We start from the raw sequence: 21,515 nt of genomic DNA, 5'->3' as shown, positions 1-21,515 counted from the left end.
TTATTATTATTATTATCAATATTTAAAACAGTTGAGTAAATGTTTTCAGGATTATTTGATGAATAGAAGGATCAGCATCAGCATTTATGTTAAATAAAAAGCTTTTGTAACATTATACACTATACCATATATAGCAGCAAATCAGAATATCAGAATGATTTCTGAAGGTTCATGTGACTGGAGTAATGATGCTAAAAATTTAGCTTTGGAATCACAATAAATTACATTTTAAAATATATTCAAATAGAAAATAGTTATTTTAAATAGCCTAGTAAAAACATTTCAAACTTTTACTGTTTTGCTGTAGCCTACTCTGGATCAAATCAATGCAGGCTGAGTGTTTAGCGCTCCGCGATGTTCATCTCGCCTTATTTTGGGTCCGAATAAAACATCAGATCATGAACTGACTATCCTGTCTCTTTGAATTTAAATCTATATTTATTCACACCGGCTCTTGAAAACCTCTATGCGAACACCCTTGCCCGAAAAAGTGCGTAATCTACGCCCCTGATTGCTGTGGTCCTGTTTGGATTGTATAATATTTAATGTAAATAAATATGTTAATGTGATAATATGATAATGTGTCCCAGATTATCTGCTTATGAAGTAAATTGTCATGAAGTGAGTGGTTATTGCCATTAATTGAACTTGACAAAGAATGTGTCTGTTTCTGACATTTTAAAGACATTTTTATCTTTAAACCCTAAATAATACATGTGATTCCAAACAAGTCTTTGTTGGCGCGTTCTAGATAATCTATCAGTCTATATGCATTTGTCGGCTCTTTGGGATTTGTCAATGACTCTTTCTGCAGTTTACATCGTTGCCCCAGTAGGAGGCGACAAGTGGCTGTCTTTATAAGTGAATCATTGAAAAATTTATTTAATCGGTTCGTTCAAAAACGGTGATTCATTCAGGAATGAAACAAGCGACTGAGTGAGTCATTGAATCATTCATTGAATCGATTAGCTCAAAACAGAGAATCAAACAACAACAGTGTTACTTGGTGTTGCAACGGTCCTACTGTGGCGTTAAATGCAATTATTTTCTTTCGCAGAGCAAGAACAAAGAAATTAAATGACAACATTATTGTGTCTGAAATGTAAGTTCTTCCCGTAAGAGTGGGCGTGGCCATTTGTAAATTTAATGTGTCTGCTTCCAGTGTCACCTGCTTCCAGCTATTTTTAGCTCTACAACATACCTGGTTTTGCAGCTTGATATTTCACACTGGTGTGTCTTACCATTATTTTAATGTATTATCCTAATTATGAACACACTGGTTTGTAGTGCAAACCGTTTTACCGTATACTGCACTTTGTTATTCTTCTCGTTGTTTCCCTACAGCGGCTAATGAACAAGAAGTCTCGCACATTGACAGAAAATGGCTTACTTCCGTGTTGAAAAATAAGGTGGATAGACCTACAAGCAGTCACGCTTGCAGTCATGTTGTTTTCCCAAAGCACTTCAATTACTTGCGTCACTCGGCGTGCGTCAGCACTCATATAAACACTTGCTTCAAAACTTTTCAGTCCATACCTTGCCAGACTTCTTCCTGGCTTTCCGTCGGAATCGTAAGAGTTCTTTGTGTTGCCGTGAAACAAAGTTGACTGCAGCATACTCCAACAGGGCAGAAAAGACAAATAACAAGCACACAGCCATCCAGATATCAATTGCCTTCACGTAAGACACCTGCACGGCAGAAAGACACAAACACATTCGATCTCACATACTTAGCCTTTGCCTTTTCATTCCAGCCTGCATAACAACAGCCCAGTCGTTTTATTATTGAACAGCATAGGGATCCGTCAGACTATTGTCCTTATCACAGCTATGAATCATAGATAATTCTCTGCCAGGTGAAAAAATACTTTTTTTCTGGAATGTTTAATTGTGTTACATAACTCAATGTAGCATTTATGAGTTTTTAATATGCAATACACACTGCATGCCAGCTTTCACACATGGATGCACTTTGCACATTTCACTCTGAGCTGCATTAATAAATGATAACTGAGAATGAATGGCAGAAAAAAAGATAGAGAGAAGTGCTAATAGAACTTACACCATTATACTGACCAGCGATGCAGCATCTTTGTTACAAATGTGAATAAGGGTCTTGTTTTAATACCGTATGCACTCTTACCTTAGGTAAGGATGTCCTGGATCCAGAGCTCTGAGTTGTCATCGTGAGCACTGTGGTGATTCCCAGGGCAACACGGGCAGGAGCGGCATCCATGTTGATCCAGAAGGAGACCCAGGACAGGATGACGATGAGCAGGCTGGGAATGTACATCTGGATCAGGTAGTAGCCCATCTGTCTTTCCAGGTGAAAACGTACCTCGATGCATGTGAACTTGCCTAGCAGAAAGAAAAGTGGACAGAGGGTTTTATAAAAAAGTTTTATTTTATTTCGTTTGATTTAATGCTTTGCTGTATGCTGAAATTATAATTATATACACAACTACTGTTCAAAAGTTCAGTAAGATTTTTAAAAAATGTTTTCATAATGAGTCTCTTATGCTCACCAAGGCTGCATTTATTTGATAAAAATAATACAGTAAAATAAGTTTAATTGTGTTGTTGTTGTTTACAAATTAAAACAACTGTTTTCTGTTTGAATAAATTTTAAAATGTAATCTATTTCTGTGATGGCAAAAGGCAAAGCTGAATCTTCAGCAGCCAGTGTCACATGATCCTTCAGAAATCATTGTAATGTGCTGATTTGCTGCTCAAGAAACAATATTATTATTGTTATCAATGTTAAAAACAGTGCTGCTTAATATATTTGTGAAAACCAAGATTAATTTTTTTCAGGACTATTTTATGAATAGAAAGATAAAAAGAACAGCTTTTATTTGAAATTAACAATGTAAAAAGTGGTATCCTGCAACTGTTACCTTAAAGGGGACCTATTATGCAAAAATCACTTTCATACAGTGTTTGAATACAGTTGTGTGGCCGCAGTGTGTGAAAACAACCAGCCTATAATGGTAAAAATCCACCTACTAATTTTTTTTTATAATCCCACTAAATCATAAACAGTCTCTCAGAACAAGCGATTCCAGATTTCTCCCTATGTACACGTCATCTTAGGGAAAAAGCCCCACCCATTTGTGATGTTCTCTGCTCTATTAGCATAAACACAGCCCTGAGTGAGAAGCAGCAGTCCGCCATTACTATTTTCTTGCTGTAGCTGCTGGACATACAATGTCAGCGCAAAGGCATTATAAGTGTTGTGTGTTGGGCTGCACCAATGAACATAGGAGTCTCCATAGACTCCCTCCATCTGAGCTGCTGAGGACACTGTGGTTAAATTTCATTTTCAAAGGAAGTGTCCCAGAAAAAAATCGGTAAAGTCCCCTATATTTTTAGGGATCAATACTAACGCTTTGTGCGTGAATGTCAGCTCCAGACAAATTAAGTTGCCTTTCTGAAAGAGCTCCTTGGCACTCTGTAAGGCTAATTGCTAAAGCTGCCATTGTCGCCTGTTTTCACTTATGCTGCCTTCACCAGAATGATCGTGAATAGGAATGTGGTAGTTAAAAGTTGCATATGAAAGCAATGTGAAGTCGACTGCTTGAATTTGCTGAGCTCATAATCACAAGTGGGACTTGTAATAGCGATGGCACCATGAGACCAGCTATGTCATTATTTTTATTGCGTCGTGCTCCCCGTCTGTGTAATTCATAAACGCAAATTTATTATGCACAGTACAATCAGATGACTGACTTTAAAAAATGAGTACGTTTTCTGTAAAGATAACAGGCTTGTACTAATAGTGGAATGTTTATTTGCAAAGAACGCCAGTGCCCTTTGCCAGAGCATGAGCTCTTGAAGCGCTGCCGCCTTCTGAAACGGGGCGGGAGCACCAGCTCATTTGCATTTAAAGGGACATACACAAAAACTATGCATTTTGGCTCATACCCTAAAAGTGGTAAGCTAAAAAATTTGTTGGGTATTTTGAGCTAAGACTTCACATACATACTGTGTGGACATCAGATACTTATTTTACATCTTGTAAAAAGGAGCATAATAGGTCACCTGTAAAAGCTTTTTCTACTTGATTTAACCCATAAAAGTAAGTTTTGTTGGTATAAGTATTTAGGCTGATTCAGTGATGTTAATATTTTAGACATGAATAAAACCAATTAATTTCAATGTTTATTTGAAATATTTTGTAACATTACGTCTTTACTGGCATCCTTGTTTAAAAAAATATTTGAACGGTATATATGTTAAGTATATCTCAATATCTCAAATTATAAATTTTAAACATTTTCAAATTTTAGGCTATTTAATATAAAGGCCTTTTGGAGAAATTAACAACAAGTGGTATCCTGCAACTGTTACCTTAAAAGCTTTCTCTACCTGATTTAATCCATAAAAGTTAGTTTTGTTGCCATAAGTATTTCTGTGATGTTAATATTTTAGACATGAATAAAAACAATTAATTTCCTATTTGTTACATTACAATGTTACTCAAATGTAGGTCAAATATCACAAATACCTGTTTTAGTAATAATGTGTAAATAAGGATGGCATTGGTCAGACATTGCAAAACCATAATGTCTCCAACAGAAAGTGTGCTCATTTAAAAGTAGATATTTATTTAATGTGTGGTTGGTGAAGAGGCCTTACAGACGGTTACGTTAGGTAGAGAGCACCTACTTAAAAGGTCTGAGAGCTTTCAGCTGCAGTCTGTCTTTTTTGTTCTCTGCTACTGAGCCTTTTCCTGTCTTAAAACAAATTTCTGCAAGGCTTGTCTTTCCTGAAAAGCAGGGAGACGGCTTTCATTATTTCTGTCTCTTTTGTTCCAAAGTCCCTGGGAGATTTTTGCTTGGTAATATTCCACACTGCCCTGCTCTCTAGCTGGAGTACACTTGGGGGAAAATACACTTAAACTCAATAAATGAATGAAATATCTAAGCCTATAAATGTTAGTTTATTTAGAGCCACATAATGTTTGCTTAAAACTACATATACATGCAATATTTAATATGTGCCTAAACAAGTAGTTCTTAAGGAGTTGTGTAAGAGTGTGTTTGACACAGAAATGTTCCCTCTGGAATGTAACCTTCTCACTCTCAAACACACACACTAACACAAACACACACTTCTAGTCTCCTTGGGAGTTTGGATGGTTGGAGCTGTCAACACTGTAGTTGAGGTGACCTGAGAATAAAACCCCTGAGAGACTAAGTGAGAGAGGTGAGAAAAACAACAACAGGAGGAAGAGGAAAGGGAAAAGAACAAAAAACAGGAGACAGTCTGTGTTATGGAGTCTGACAGCACCTAGCATTCACAGGACAGAAGTGGGATGTGCTGCAGGCCCAGGAAACAACACAGCAGAATAAACCATCCTGGGATATTGCAGTGGAATGTAGACTCATGTAGACTAATGGATATAATTTACCTCCTCAGTTTCTGAGCCGATTTATATATATTAGTGCTGTCAATCGATTAAAACAATTAACTAATTAATCTCAAATTATTTTCTGAAATTAACCGCGATTGAATATACTAACGTTACATTATAATTGGGAGCTATCAATCTTAACATTTATAAGACTTTAAAACTTCTAATTTAAGTGAACTTAAAACAATCTTTACACAAACCCATTATAATAAATGTCATATTTACCTGTGCCCTTTAGCAAGGAAGAAATATACAGAAATGTAATAAAGCTATCAAACACTAAATTCTAAATTAAATATAGATCAATTCTTAAAGCTACAAACGTTATTGATTTCATCTTTTTTCTTTTGTTCTTTGATGAAGAGACATCACAGCAGCTGGGTTATTAGGTTATTTGGCTGCTATTACTTTAAGAGCTGCCGCTACTGAACGTGACTTGGATCTGACACGCACGCTCGTATTTTAATTTGTGTTTTGATATGAAATGATATAGGCTACAGCGCGTGCCACCGTATCTGTGCGTGCAATTGAAGAGCATTCGCTACGAGAACAGTATAATGGCTGACAGGGCAGTAAAATTAGTTTTGACTGACATATGGCCTGACAACATCTCATCTGACCGCATTGCACTGATGTTCTAATGGAGCTCCTCGTCACCTGTACCGTTTCTGCACTTGTTTGACTAGCGCCTGGCACTGAGATGAAGTTGAAGTGCACGTCTAAAAAGTCTCCGGTTTGAAGTGGTTGTAAAGATGTTCTGCATCTAAATTAATGCAATTTTTGCCAAGAAAAGAGACAGAAGCAGCAGTTGTGCGAGGGGTGGCCAACCCTAGCTCCACACCTGCGTTAATTGCGTTAAATATTTTTAACGCCATTAATCTGGAAAAATTAATCGCCTGTGGTAACACGCTAATTTTGACAGCACTAATATATATATATATATATATATATATATATATGTTAGTGCTGTCAAACGATTAATTGCGATTAATCACATCCAAAACAAAGGTTTTTGTTTACATAATATATGTGTGTGTACTGTGTATATTTATGTATATATAAATTCACACACATGCACGTATATATTTAAGACGAATGTTGTTTATATATTAAATATATTTATATATAATATAAATTATATACATATAAATATATACATTGAAATACATGTAAATATTTTCAAAATATATACTGTATGAGTGTGTATTTATATATACATAATAAATATACACAGTACACACATATTATGTAAACAAAAACTTTTATTTTGGATGTGATTAATCGCGATTATTCACTTGACTGTATATATATATATTATAAGCAGTAGTCATAATAACAAGCTCAATTTGGTTTTACAGTGGTAATCTTTTTTTTCTGTAGTGAGAGAGATTGTTCATTAATCATAGATGTGTTTTTATGTCTTAAACATATGAATGTCTGTCATATATTGAATGTTGTTGCTTGTTGATTTACATATATCCTAATCAAGCTGGCTAACATATATGAGGTTTTGCTAAATTGTGTGAATGATTTGAAATAGTGTTAGAAAAATCAGTTAGATATGTTGCAGTCATATGCCATAATTTTCCACCAAAAGTGTGTGCAAGAACCCACATTATAGCTGTCAATGAGTTTCACAATGTTTAGCTACATTTACATTTGCCAGGTGCTTTTATCAAAAGTGACTTGCATGACATCCAGCGCATTCATTAGTTGATTCTCTGGGAATCAAACCCACGCTCTTGGCATTGTTAGCATCATAATTGACTGTTTGAGCAAATAAATTGTTGGCAAATAGTTATTTTTGTTTTTAATATTTATAAAATTATGGAGTGGAATTTATTTATATATTTTATTTTATTTATTGGCTCAAAAACTCAGGAAAAACGTATATATCTAAAAATATATTTCACAATATGTTTTACAATATATTTCACATGATCCTTCAGAAATCATTCTAATATGCTGATTTGCTGCACAAGTGACATTTCTTGTATTATTAAATGTGCTGCTTAATGTTTTTTTTTGTGGAAACTTGTACCTGCCAAAACAAAACAAAACAAACAAACAAACAAATTATTTTTGAAGCTTGGCAGAGATTAATTTTTAGTGCACTGCTTAATTTACATACTTAGGAAACCCAAAGGATCCTCCATCTTTTCACTGACAGGCTTGTTCTGCAGTAGCTCAGGGATGAAAACCCGCTGTGACATCACTAAAGCTGTGCCATGTGGTTATTTCACATCCATCATGACTCAACTGACAGAAGATGCGGGAGCTTTGAGCAAATGTATGAGTGTGCAGAACTACATGACAGAGCAGGAAGTCTTGTGTGGCAGAGGAGGAAATGTGTGAGCAATCATGCAGAAGGCCCTGTGTCCATCCTGTCACACTAGAGAGGGGAGATCACATTTAAAGAAGTGTTAATGAACCGATGGTGAAAGTAAAATGTCATTGTGGTGTTTAAAGGATAATGTGATTTTTAACATCTATTGTGCCCCTGTACCCTTTGGTATAAAAACCAAGGTAATAAAAAAAGGTCATCGAGGTCTGGTTGTATGAGTAATAAGATCATTATCAAGATCGTTTGAACATTATTCTACTTGCTTATCTGACAGATCCCAGACTTATTTTGCAATGTGTAACACCAGCATATAAAACAGTGTAGTATATTTTCATAATGTGACAGACTGACAAATCTGTGGTCTGTCAGTGAATTGAAAGATGTTGAGTATTGAATTATTGATTCCTTACTATATAAATGTAACAGAGGTATGGTGGTTTTCAATCAAGCAGAGATGCCTGTGGCCAATATGCTAAGAGATCGACATATTGTATACTGGACAGTGTGAATGAATACCTCTAAAATGCATTCAAACAATCAAATTGAACTATTCAGCTTCACAGTACAAACCATACTGAGCCAGCATCCTATTACAGTTGTAATCTCATAAAATGCAAATGTACTACACTGAATTATTTGCATCATACTGTAGTGAACTACCGTTTTATTAGTGCATAAATTGTAGTATTAGTACAGTAATGTATTCTTAGTCTGTATTCACTAGAGTGGCTTTTTGTCTCGAGGGATCCTTACTCTTATGCTCTCTCCACCAAGGAATACTCACTCAGAAAGGGGGCCTGAAATAGGTGCTACAACCCTGATGAAAAATATCGTGGGACACTATTGAAGACAGAGACAGAGCCACTGTACTTGAGAGACAATCAACTATTTTGTCAGCCCTGATTACATTAGTTATTTGGTCTGCTCTGATTGAAAAGTTTGATAGAGCAGCAATAAACACAACAGTTTACCAAGGTTTCTTCTCCAGAAGCCTTATTAAAAGGTTGCTGTGCTACAGTGTTTGTTTGCAGGCTTGGACCTTTGGCCTTTATTGCAGGTGTATTAAGAAAGATCAACAAAGAATTGAACAGTAACTGCCAAAGAGGGAGAGATGAAAAAAGAGAGAATGAAATGTAACCAAAGAAAAAAATAAAGAAAATGGGTTAGACTTCAGTAGATGGTAATTGCTTTGGACTTTATACTCATGATGTAAGTAAAATAAAACAACATGAGTGACATTTATAATAATAATTATTTTCATGTGAGTTCATGGCTCTAAATTGCATAGCACATAAGACACATATTACCACATATTACATCTGTCACACGGTTGAATCCTTTTTTTTTTTTATATATATATATATATATATATATATATATATATTGCCTGCAGAGTGAGTCTCACATCTCCTATATAAAGCAAATGTTTTTTCTTTTTTCCTCTTGAAAAGAAGAGGCTTATTTAATCTATATGCATATAAAATATATTATTGCTCCCTGTTGAATACATACAGAAAGTATATTAACCATAAACTAAATAAATCTGAGTTCCTTTAAAGCTACAGATATTAGCTAGGAGTTTTGCAATTGTCTTACCTTTTAATTGGATGCTCATCTCTCAACTCAATCAATATCAATATGCCTTTGTGCGGCAATATTGATTCAATTACTAAATGAGAAATTTGAAGGGAGTCCAGGGAATAATGTGACTGACATGTAGCTCCCTATAGAAGCATACAGTGCCCTGAACACAACTGCCAAGAGATTTCCTGTCAAAAAAGAGACCTTTGAATCTTAAGTATTTTCACCCATCCCACTCTCTATTTCTTTCATTCTTTTTCTCCTGCAGTTTTCCATTTCTCCTGACTCTCAAGTCTTTTACGGGTGGTCTCTCTCTCATTTTGTCCTTATACACTGTGGACTATCGTTTGAGGCAACCTGACCTTGACCCACCAGCATCTGTCTTTCATCCTGTCAGAAAGTCCCTCTGAGGCAAAACACACAGGGAGACAAAAGCACACACCTCTTCACCAGGGACTGTGTGGCCTATGACTTCTGATATGTGCACTACTGATATGACTGATAATATCAGGTTTCAAATGCAAGAAGGCAAAGAGTACTGACCAATTAATTCAATTACATCTGACAAGGCTAATGAGAACTTAGTCTCTTAAGGACTCATTTGCCATGATAACGTGCACAGTATATGTACAATTCTGCAATGCACTGACATGGTTCTTGACCGAAGGCATGTAGAAAGCTCATCCCGATTTAGTTTGTTTTTCAAAATCTTTCCTCAGTAATTCTCAGAAGTCTTATGACAGTGTTTTGACCAGTCTTCCGATATCATGCATGTTTTGAAGATTACTTTTTTTTTTTGTGTGTACTTCAAGGCTAAGCCGAATGTGTTACATAAAATTATGGGCATTGTATAACTTTATTTTTTACTGAAAGTCTCAGACAATGACCACTCACTGAAAGTATTTTCCTCTCTCACACCCTTGATGTTTACGTGTCAACCATGATAAGGCCAGGTGTGCACTGTGGATGCATAACTGAGACACATAGAGATGCGATAACAAGCTTTTTCAATTATCATCTGATAAAAACTGTAACTTTACTTTGCATCCCATTAAAACAAGACTGCTAGAACATTCTCCTGGATTTCTTTTTCTCTCTCTTCTCCTCCCTCGCAGTGGTCTTCTGTTCTTCTAAATTAGTGATTCTCAACTGGTGGCCATAAAAAATTGGGCCACATGTTTGGACTGATAGAGTTGAGGGCAGTAGAGAAGAGCAATGATAAATGCAAATAATTAAATGCTATAATGCTGTATAATCATGCTTGCTTAGTACAGCACAATAAGAGGAGAAAACATATAATTTGTCAAAGACTATACATCCAGTTGAACTCTACGGTATTTCATTTTGGAGGAAATTCATCTGTCACATGGTTGAAGCTAGCCAAATGAGCCAGATGGCAACATGGACAGGTTGCGTGACATCCCCTCATCCTTAAAAACGATGAACGAGACTATGCAATGTGTTTTGTGCTGTGAATTAATGGCTTCTGAAAGCATGAAACAATCAAAATTCAATTTACATGTAGAATAGACCAGTGGTTCTAAGCTCAGGTTCTGGAGACCCACCTCTCTGCACATGTTCTATGTCTTCTTCATTTTAATGTTGAGAACCACTGGATTATAGTGAAGTAAAAGTTATTTTTCTTATTCAGTCTGAATCATGTAAATTATTGATGTTGCTGAGCATTTGGAGTTTCTATCAGGCTATTAAAATTGTATTATATAGCATGTTTTGAAAATTACCTGTGTTGTAGTGTTTGGTGCAGTATCTTAAATCAGGATCATCCTTGAAGATGAACTGTGGGAGCGTCAAACCTTCGGCCACCTGTACAGAATCCTTCTCTTGCCACTCAAAGATCAGGTCATTCATTGTGTAGCCAACTAGGAGAAAGACGAAGATCTTTTTTTTGTTAGATTTTACATGCTGTTTTCAGTATTACTATATCATAATGGAGAGGTTAATGTTGTAAAATTAGCCCTTTTCGTATTCTGAAAATATTCCAACAGTTTGCACTTTCATTAAATGAATCTTTCACATATTCTGTCATTAATTACTTGCATTCAACGTCATTCCAAACTTGCATGCACTGAATCTTCATAAATATCTTCTGTATTCTGTAAACAACATGAGTATGAAGGATTTTTAGTTTTTGGATGAACCCAAAGGCCTTTAGCGGCCTTTTGTCTCACAAGGGATGAAGAGGATTAAGTAAGTAAATATTCCTTTAGTTAAACCATTCTGATGGTTTAATTTAAGATCTAAGGTCTATTAATAAAAATGCAGATATATTTGAGGCCAAATGAGAGGGCTGTCCCAGAAGGCTAGAACATTACAAAACCATTTACTACATTTCAGATAGATATTAGCAATAGCTTCAGAGGCATCTAATGAACAGTGAATTCAGCTTCAGATTGACAGTTTAGATTCTAAGGCACTGATGTGATTTTTTTTTAAAATGTCAACAATTCTGTGTTTTTCTGTCAATATGGGGTGCTGTGTGTACATTAATGAGGAAAAAAAATTAACTTAAATGATTTTAGCAAATGGCTGCAATATAACAAAGAGTGAAAAATTTAAGGGGGTCTGAATACTTTCCGTACCCACTGTATATGTAAAAAGAAAACAGCTTATTGTGTTTTCCCCCCTCTCCTTTGTTGACTTAGAAATTAAAGTAAACTATGACCATACAACCATAAAGCATGTTAACTGCAGTGCATAATAAAAAGGCACACAGCTTCAACATGAAGATAAAACATATCACAAAGCATTAAGCAGTTCACCAGCACAATATCCTCAGGGTTGCAACTGCACCAGAAAATGTATGGTGTGATGTTGAAATGGCGGATATAATTATCTCTGTTTCTTCATATAGCTCTGGTGTCACTTGCTTCTCTTGGTGGTACCACTTTACCAGAGGGAAGGTGAGTATGCTCATTGTTCTGTTCTATTCTATTCTATTTACCCTGTTCTACTGAATGAGCTAACTATTTCCAATAGAGATTTTCTCTTCAATTTAACATTGTTGTCTATCATCAAGAGCCTCTCAGTGAGCAACTCTCTTAACGACATGAACATGGCCACTCTAAAATATGTAGTTATGAAGACAGATTCCCCATGACATGGGGCTTTTCTTTAAAAGCCTCAACCCCTGCTTAGAGCAATAGTCATGGGGGAGTTTGATTGAGCTGTGGCATGTTTTCAAGTCAACAGAAAGCTCTTGGAATAATATGCCAAACACTTTGACCACTAGCTTCACTAATCTTTAACCAGGAACTCGGCACTTAGTCTGTAAAGAGTACTTTGTGCCTAGGTGTCCTTAAGTTACTGTCTAGGATGGTATATCATTTCTCCATGATGATTTTAAGGATGTCTTCAGGGCCCTGCTCATCCACAATGACATAATTTGGTATGACCCTGCCAGGTGAATGCCAGTGCCAAACACACTTTACATCAAATCCGCTATTTACCTCATCCTGGCTACCGGCTGAAGTTACATTATGAAATGAGAAACAGTGTCTGCTTTCCACAAATCTGAACGAGGGGTGGGGGAGTTACGTAACAAGCTCTTGATGAGAGGAGGTCATACGAGATTACTCACAACTCTCCAGCTGCATTATGCACGTCTGCACATCCATGGGGAAATTCTTCAGATCCATCGGACATGAGAGCGTCAGAGTCAGTCTAAAAATTGAATGGAAAAGGGCATAGATTTTAAAAATTATACACACACCTCTTGTTTCTAATATGTGCTTTTCCAAGTGTAAAACATGGTAAGGAAATTTGTATGCGCAAAAAAATGTAAATGGAACTCCATCTACATTCTCTGAATGAGTAATGTGTAAATCCACAACTCAGACAAAGAAGGGAATCAAAGTGGAGGGCTTTGAGCATCTGAAGCTGCTTGAGTGGTGGGATTTCTGAACGGGGCCACTAAAGCATAAGAGAGACAAGTCTGACAGCCGCAGATTGGCCATGTTTTAATTACACTCCTTCTCCCTCAGGGCACCACGTGGATTTCAGTTAGAGTGAATCCTCTGTCGTCTCACATCTGCACAGCTTTCCGTCATATCTCCTCAAAAGCCTGACATGATTTACCCCTCACTATTAACTCCAGCACTTTCCTACTATCCTATAACACTGTGTTCATCCTGGCATTTGTTGATGAGTTAGTTACATTTTAGAGTTTGAAAGTATGATTCTAATGACTCAAGTCTGCATCAGCTGAGGCATTTGATTACTAGGATGGTGGATTATTGTTGACATTTCCAGGAGCTAGTACAGCAGCTGTTTTCATAGACCATGACCCTATACCTACTCAAATGTATGTCAAATGTCAGTCAGTGTTAACTCTCAGCGGCTGCTTACTGTAACTATTTTGATTGGTGCTGATGTCTCACCTGATTGAATAGAGGACATTTCCATTCTTGAATATTCTCAAGAGCTTGTTGTCAGTGGTGACCTCGTGGAAGTGCGCTCCCTTCTCGTTGGCGAAAAACAGATCAGGCTTCCAAATGGAGTCTAACATTGAGGGATCCAGGTCCAGGGAGTCATCTGGGTACTCGCTGTAAGCTAACCGAGGGTCGTTCCACTTCTGCCGGAGAAATATGTTCACTCTGTAATCCTAAGAATAAATGCTAACATCAGTAAAGGCAAATAGCAGAGGAGATGTACAACTGGCCTCTCTGTCAGTTTTAAATCAGACATAATGGGTATTTTCACGTACAAGCATGCATAGCCGACACAAGTGAAATAGAAATGAGCATCATTGCTTGAATTTATGGTACATTAAAATGCTGTATGAGATTTTCACATATTCAATGCACTGCCGTTTACATTTGTTGTGTTTCACAGCTGTAAATACATTAAATCAGTTGTTATCAACCTGTATGTTGCTACTTAATGTTCGTTCTGATAGGGTTGCAATTTAAGAGAGAAAAAAACTGCTAAATGCAAATAATAAAATGAAGCAAATTGTGCAAGTATGATTGCAAAACAAATAGGCTTATTAACAAGGTAGGATAAAATGTTACCCAGATTTTTTTTTGTTTCTGTTTTTTGCTGACATTAAATTCACTTGATAAAAGCTGGTCAAATTAGGCATAATGACAACATGGGCAGGTTGCATGATATACCATCTTCTGAAAACCGTGAGCAAAATCCCTCAAGGGCAAAGCAAATATGACCCAGCTTTCATTAAATGTGGGTGACAAGTTTAAGAAACATTACTTTAAATAAATAATGAATGGAGATTTTGGACTTCTACTGTAATAAATAAGGTGTGTAATATCATCAGTATGAGGTTGTGACGGGCCATGGAGTTTAGCCAACTGTTACCTTGCCAACAGTTATAAGGTAAAATTGAAATGCTTTTTGTTTAGCAAAGTTTATGCCTACAAATGGAATCCAATCATTGGGCATGTAGAGACGCAATCATCAATGAGATCTGTTCTTGCCTGCTGTACACTCCATCACATATATATATATATACTGTATATATATTTATTTATTTATTTTTTTTTGCAAGAGATAATTTGCATTGTTTTATTTTAGTACTTAAGCTTAAGTTAAACAAATATGAGAAATGTTGCCGTGGTAACTAGACTAGTTAAGATAAATGTAATTTTTTACATTTTCATTTTTCCGTTAATTTTTTTGTTTTGTTTGTCAGTTTTATTTAATGAAAATAACACTGTTGAATATATAAAACCTTGCTAGAATATATTTTACGTTTTTTTTCTCTGTCAATCTCATATAGAGACATTATAGACATGCTCTTACATTTGCCTTGAGACACATTTAAAAACAACAAACCTCTTAAATGTGGTTCTTACATTTACAGCTCACAGTCCATATTAAATTAAAGTTCTGTGGATACAATGTGACCGTTTTATATATGCCATCATTTTTAGGATATTTGAGTAATGAAGACAGAACCTCAGTGAACCTCAACAATAAGCTAGGAGACAGATTTACGATAATCTGTAACTAATAAAAGCTTAAATAAATTATTAAAAATGCATCCGAGGAGAGATTGGAACTTCTGCATTCTTGACAACAATAGTTCTTTTGTTCAGAATTTTAAGAATATACTATGTATAGTCAGACTGAATTTGCCTGAAAGCAACTAAGACGAGCAGCCACTAATAATGAATGGAAGGTGACAGCGCGTGGGTGATATAATTTGTTAGGCAACAAGGCGGATGGCGGTTTTCATATCTTATCTGTGTCTTTCTAAAGCACTCAAAGAACTTCATTAGAAGGTCTGTGCATCAGAGTGCATGAGTGGTGGGATATTGATATGGAGTTTCACATGGGAATCTAGCGTAACACGGTTAGTGACTAGGCAAACCTCAACTGTGTCAGTTTCCCATTTGTCAACAGCCAAACAACATCACAAGGCTGAGGACGTCGTGTTTAGCAGAAACAAAAAAGAAGTCAAAGCATTAGTTTTCTGCTCCACTTCCTAAAACATCTAACCGTGGTGGTTTGTTGACTTGAACATAGCTGATGCTCACCGATTACATATCACCGAATTGGCCAACATCTCAGCTGATCAAGCATAACTTTCATTATAGATGTCACACCACTGCTTTGTCAATCTCTTGGTTGCTTTGTTATCAACTTAGCGGCTAATTCTGTCCTCTGCACATTTCTTTGCAGTCGGTGTGGAGGAGCTTGACAGAACCAGTGCATCGCATCTGCGATTGCTCAACCAACTGCAGGCCTTCAGTGGCTCCATGACAATCTCCACACATCTGCTGTGTAGCCATAAAACCCCAAAGATCATGCATGATTCTACGCAGACGCTACAGCTGTGTGATTGCCTACTCAAGCGGGACTCACTGGCATTGAGGGGGAATCTGCGCCTGTGCCAACAAGCCAGCGATTAATCACATCTCCATATGTCTGCGGCTTCTGTACAGTCAGATAGCCCTGTCAATACATTCATCGCTTTGGTAGTGACTATTGAAACACTGAACCTGCATGTTGTCAGCATAACCGTTGGCAACTCTAAGCCTGCATGTTGTCAGCATTCGTCAAAATGAGCAATGGTGAAAAAATTTGTGCTTTACTTGTTACTCACAAGTAAAAATCAAGTTTCACACCAGTCCAGACATGCAAAACCACTCTTCAATGTGGAGACGGAATTAAAAACCTATTTTGGTTGCGAGTTGATTAAATGGCAAATTACACCATCGTAACTCCACTTTATGAAGCTGCAGATAATCTTGAGATTATCGTTCTTATCAGTTGGTGTACAGAACTTGGCTGCTCAGATCTTAATATGTTGGATTTCCTGCACATGGACAGGCAGATGTGTCAGGATTCCAAAGAATAATCATACTGTATGTAGATGTGTTCAACAACAACACCTTAAAATGATGTTTTGAAACCGCAGCTACTCGAGGTTAGACCTTCACAACCTTATAATCAGACAAGATAATACATGAAAAAATGACTCCTTTTCAAACAATCCCAGGTTTGAAATGTTTGGTAATTCAGTCACACGTTGTCCTCAGGTGTCTAGATGTTCCTGTCCTTTGATTTCCTTTCATTTTAGAGAACAGTTTACAGAAAGTGACATATGAATGCCAGCTGTCTGGGAACTGAGGATTGTCCAGAATTATGTTGTGTTAATGCAGTGTCCTTTGTTCCTGGATGTTAGGATTATCCCATGACCCTAATGCTAACGGAAGGCGATCTCCAAGGGCCAGATGGTAAGGGCAGGAAATCTTGGAAGGGTTACTATAATCCATATGTGACATGGGTAAGCAAAGAGAGAATTCCTTTACATGGCATTTTACCCTCTTCTTCACCCTTAAACCTAGCCTGGACAACAAATCTGAGGGATATTGTTTATTGCTGCACATTGATACTCTCCTTGATGTTTTGTGTTGAAATGTGTACTGTTTACCTGTAAGTTGAAAACCTATCCAGATGTTCATTAAATTCTTTAAAATATACTTTCTTGATAGACTTTAACAATGTGTTTTTAAGATGACCTGATGTTAACACCAGTGGGGTTAATGTGAAACATTAACTGATTTGACCAGTAACTTTGAATGTAAGATTAAACGAAAAATCTTTAGAAAACTATTTTAAATCTTCAATGCAATTTTTTGTATATATGTTGGTTTCATACACTTTACAAAAATGACTAATACCAATTTGTATAACCATCAATTTAAAAATATATATTTTCTTATGCATACGGTGTACAGTTCCCTTTCAGTCGGTCACTCTCGACGTCACGTCGGATGACCGACGAATTGGGATCTCGCTTAGAGAGACCAATCCACTTCGAGTGTAAACTAAATGAGCCAATGCACATTGGCATGCGATTCAGCGGTGGTGGTTTCCCGTGTCGAGTGGGTTGCACACATCAGGCTGCACCAGCCCCTGTTTGTGTTGCAGGCGGCCAACTCCCCTGTGCGCTTCAGCACGCTAAAAGAGCTTTTTCCCTAAAAGAGCATTCACGGGTGCGTCTTTTTAAAGACGACGTTGCATCTGGCAAACTCGACGTTACGTCTTTGTAAAGACAATGTGGGTCTTGCTATAGACAACGTATCACCCGGGCATTTCTGGATGCGGTCGTTACCTGGCACTGGGGGATGGTCACGATCGCTGCCTCACGTGCCTGGGCATTTAGCACGCTGAGGTGGCGTTTGTGGATGAGTCAGGTTCTCATTGCGGGAAAATGATCATCTCGGAGTCGCGGGCCAAGCTCCGTTACCTCAAAGGGGCGGAGCTCCGTTTGCTCTGCCTCAATCTAGTTCTCGTCATGGCGGCAGTCAGGCGGGGGCTACTTCAGGCAGTAGCACGGGCGGTCTGAGTGTAACAGTGATGGCAAACCCTCCAGGGAACCAACCCTCGGGGGACCATCACTCCTCTTGCACTCCGCAACCAGTTGAGCTGCCAATGGAATGTGCTGGGCCCTGCGTTCCACCTCGCTGCCCCACCGCGAGTACGTGGGTGGTCCCGCTGGTCCAGCTTGTGTGGTGTCTGGGTGCCTAGCTACCCAAACCGTCTCGCTGGCTGACGACTGGCTCATACTAGCTCAGTCTCAGGATCAGTTGTGTGAACACAGGGACTTGGTGCTCTCGCACCTCAGCCAGTTGGGCCTTCGGGTCAACTGGGAAAAGAGCAAACTCTCCCCGACGCAGAGGATCTCTTTTCTCGGTATGGAGTTGGATTCGGTCGAGCACGCCTCATGCAAGGACGAGCTCAGTTGGTGTTGAACTGCCTGAATATGTACAAGTGCAGGACGGCGGTCCCACTGAAACAGTTTCAGAGGCTCCTGGGGCATATGGCAGCTGCTGGGGCTGCTTCATAAGAGACCGTTTTAACACTGGCTCCATGGCTGAGTCCTGAGGTGGGCGTGGTTACGCGGCACTCACCGCCCTACTTCGTTGTACCCAAGAAAGGCGGTGGGTTACGACCGATCTTGGACCTGCGTGTCTTGAACCGGGCCCTTCACCGGTTACCGTTCAAGATGTTGATGCAGGAATGCATCTTCGGGTGCATCCATCCCCGAGATTGGTTTGCAGCGATCGACCTTAAGGACATGTACTTTCATGTGTCGATCCTTCTGCACCACAGACGAGCATATCAGTACGAGGTCCTGCCCCTGCCACAGGGACTTGGTGCTTTCGCACCTCAGCCGGTTGGGCCTTCAGGTCAACTGGGAAAAGGGCAAACTCTCCTTGGCGCAGAGGATCTCTTTTCTCGGTATGGAGTTGGATTCGGTCGAGCACGCCTCATGCAAGGACGAGCTCAGTTGGTGTTGAACTGCCTGAATATGTACAAGTGCAGGACGGCGGTCCCACTGAAACAGTTTCAGAGGCTCCTGGGGCATATGGCAGCTGCTGGGGCTGCTTCATAAGAGACCGTTTTAACACTGGCTCCATGGCTGAGTCCTGAGGTGGGCGTGGTTACGCGGCACTCACCGGGTCCAAGTCACACCGGCCTGCCGCCAAACCTTCACCCCGCGGTCAGACCGTTCGTTTCTCCGGGCAGGAGTGCCCCTGGAACAGGTCTCCAGGCATGCCGTGGCACTGGCACATCAATTGCTTAGAGTTGCTGGCAGTACGCCTGGCCTTGAGCCATCTCAAGAGGCGCTTACGAGGCAAGTGCGTGCTGGTCCGCACGGACAACACTGCGACCGTTGCGTACATCAACCGACAAGGTGGTCTACGCTCCCGCCGCATGTCGCAACTCATTGAGAGGACCCCCGGAAATGCCCGATCAGGGTCTTGCTGTTCTTCCTGCAGCAGGGGTTGGAGCGAAGGCTGTCTCCCTCTACCCTTAAAGTCTATGTGGCTGCGATTGCTGCCAACCACGCCCCTGTAGAAGGGAAGTCAGTGGGGAAGCATGACCTGGTCATCAGGTTCCTTAGGGGGGAGAAAAGGCTAAATCATCCACGGCCCCCCTCTATACCCTCTTGGGACCTGTCTCTAGTGCTTAAAGCACTACAGCAGGACCCGTTTTAGCTTTTGCAGACAGTCGAGCTAAAGTTTCTATAATACAATGAAAACTCTGCTTGTGCTTGCATTGGCCTCCATCAAGAGGGTAGGGGACCTGCACACTTTTTCGGTCGACGATTCGTGCCTAGAGTTTGGACCGGCTGACTCCCAGGTAATCCTGAGGCCCCGGCCCGGCTATGTGCCCAAGGTTTCCACTACTCCCTTCAGGGATCAGGTGGTGAGCCTGCAAGCGCTGCCCCCGGAGGAGGCAGACCCAGCCCTAGCTTTGCTTTGTCCCGTTCGAGCATTGAGATGCTACGTAGACAGGACGCAAAGCTTCAGGACCTCAGACCAGCTCACGGAGTCACGGAGGCCGGCAGAAGCGGAATGCCGTCTCTAAGCAGAGGATGGCCCACTGGATAGTGGATGCCATCACCCTGGCTTATCGGGCACAGGGTGTGCCCTGCCCGCTCAGGTTGCGGGCTCACTCTACTAGGAGTGTTGCATCCTCCTGGGCGCTGGCTCGTGGCGCCTCGCTGACAGATATTTGTAGAGCTGCGGGCTGGGCGACCCATAACACGTTCACTAGATTCTATAGCCTTCGTGTGGAGCCAGTATCCTCCTGTGTTCTCACCTCAAACGGGTAGAAGCACTGAGAGGCCCCGGCTTCGGGTCGGCTTGCTAAGACCACTCCAGAGAGTCCATATTGTAGACCCTGTCGAGCTCCTCCGTCCCCTCAGCAGCCAGACGTGGCGGAGCATCCGGCGCCAGGCCCTCACTCGATGAATGTTCATATGTGTAAGTGCTTCTGAAACCTCCTTTGGGAAGGATGGGCTTACACAATGTTCCAGTTCCAAGTGGAACAGGCACGTTTTCCCAATGTTATCCAGTCTTACTGAGTGGGTAGTGCCATAGCAGCAGTAACTGGTCTTCTTGTGGTAAGCCCCGGCCTGCGCCAAAAAGAAGGGGCGCAGGAGGCTCCCACAGGACACTGGAATGGGCAGTTCCTTGGCACTTTGGTAGGGATCCCAATTCGTCTGTCATCCGACGTGACGTTCGAGAGTGACTGACTGAAAGGGAACGTCTCGGTTACGTATGTAACCCTCGCTCCCTGAAGGAGGGAACGGAGACGTCACGTCCCGTTGCCACGGCTGCTGTACCACCGCTGAGTCACGCGGGTCACCGGTTCGGCTCCTCAGCGAAAACCTGAATATGCGCTGCACCTGCTGCCTACTTATACTCACGCTGTGATCAGCGGCAGCTGGATGCAATATTGCATGCCAATGTGCATTGGCTCGTTTAGTTTACACTCAAAGTGGATTGGTCTCTCTAAGCGTGATCCCAATTCGTCGGTCATCCGACGTGACGTCTCCGTTTCCTCCTTCAGGGAACGAGGGTTACATACGTAACCGAGACGATCCTTATCATTTTCCTTATTATTTTCATAATAATTTAATAGACTTAAGTGTTTTATTATTATTATTATTATTAAATAATTAGGTAACACTTTAGATTAGATGCTTCTTAGCATGCACATTACTAGCAATTCTATATCCCTTAATCCTAACCTAAATTTAATTATTCATAAGCAGTAATTAGGAGTTTACGGAGGCAAAAGTCATAGTTAATAGGAATAATTAGACCTTAAAATAAAGTGTGACCAATAATTATTTACTTCTATATTAAAATTATATTTTGTTTACTAAAATTA

General features: G+C 39.6%; 1 protein-coding gene across 3 annotated transcripts in view; it reads right to left on the bottom strand.

Moving 5' to 3' along the window:
* LOC107752223 (glycine receptor subunit alpha-3-like) overlaps positions 1–21,515 on the bottom strand; it is a 53,599-nt gene that overhangs the window by 4,667 nt on the left and 27,417 nt on the right. For 2 of the 3 annotated variants that reach the window (XM_016568138.1, XM_016568137.1), the window contains 5 exons: positions 13,739–13,962; positions 12,940–13,022; positions 11,084–11,221; positions 2,144–2,358; positions 1,537–1,689 (listed from right to left, as the gene is read on the bottom strand). In XM_016568138.1, the coding sequence (XP_016423624.1) occupies positions 1,537–1,689; positions 2,144–2,358; positions 11,084–11,221; positions 12,940–13,022; positions 13,739–13,962 (813 nt within the window). The remainder of the gene's footprint in view (positions 1–1,536; positions 1,690–2,143; positions 2,359–11,083; positions 11,222–12,939; positions 13,023–13,738; positions 13,963–21,515) is intronic. The other variant, XM_016568139.1, reaches the window with a different exon arrangement.

This window comes from Sinocyclocheilus rhinocerous, unplaced genomic scaffold (genome assembly GCF_001515625.1).
Source record: "Sinocyclocheilus rhinocerous isolate Xijiao unplaced genomic scaffold, SAMN03320098_v1.1 scaffold110, whole genome shotgun sequence".
Taxonomy (NCBI): Eukaryota; Metazoa; Chordata; class Actinopteri; order Cypriniformes; family Cyprinidae; genus Sinocyclocheilus; species Sinocyclocheilus rhinocerous.
The sequence above is the reverse complement of the archived record's forward strand: the minus strand, read 5'-3'. Positions and strand labels throughout refer to the sequence as shown.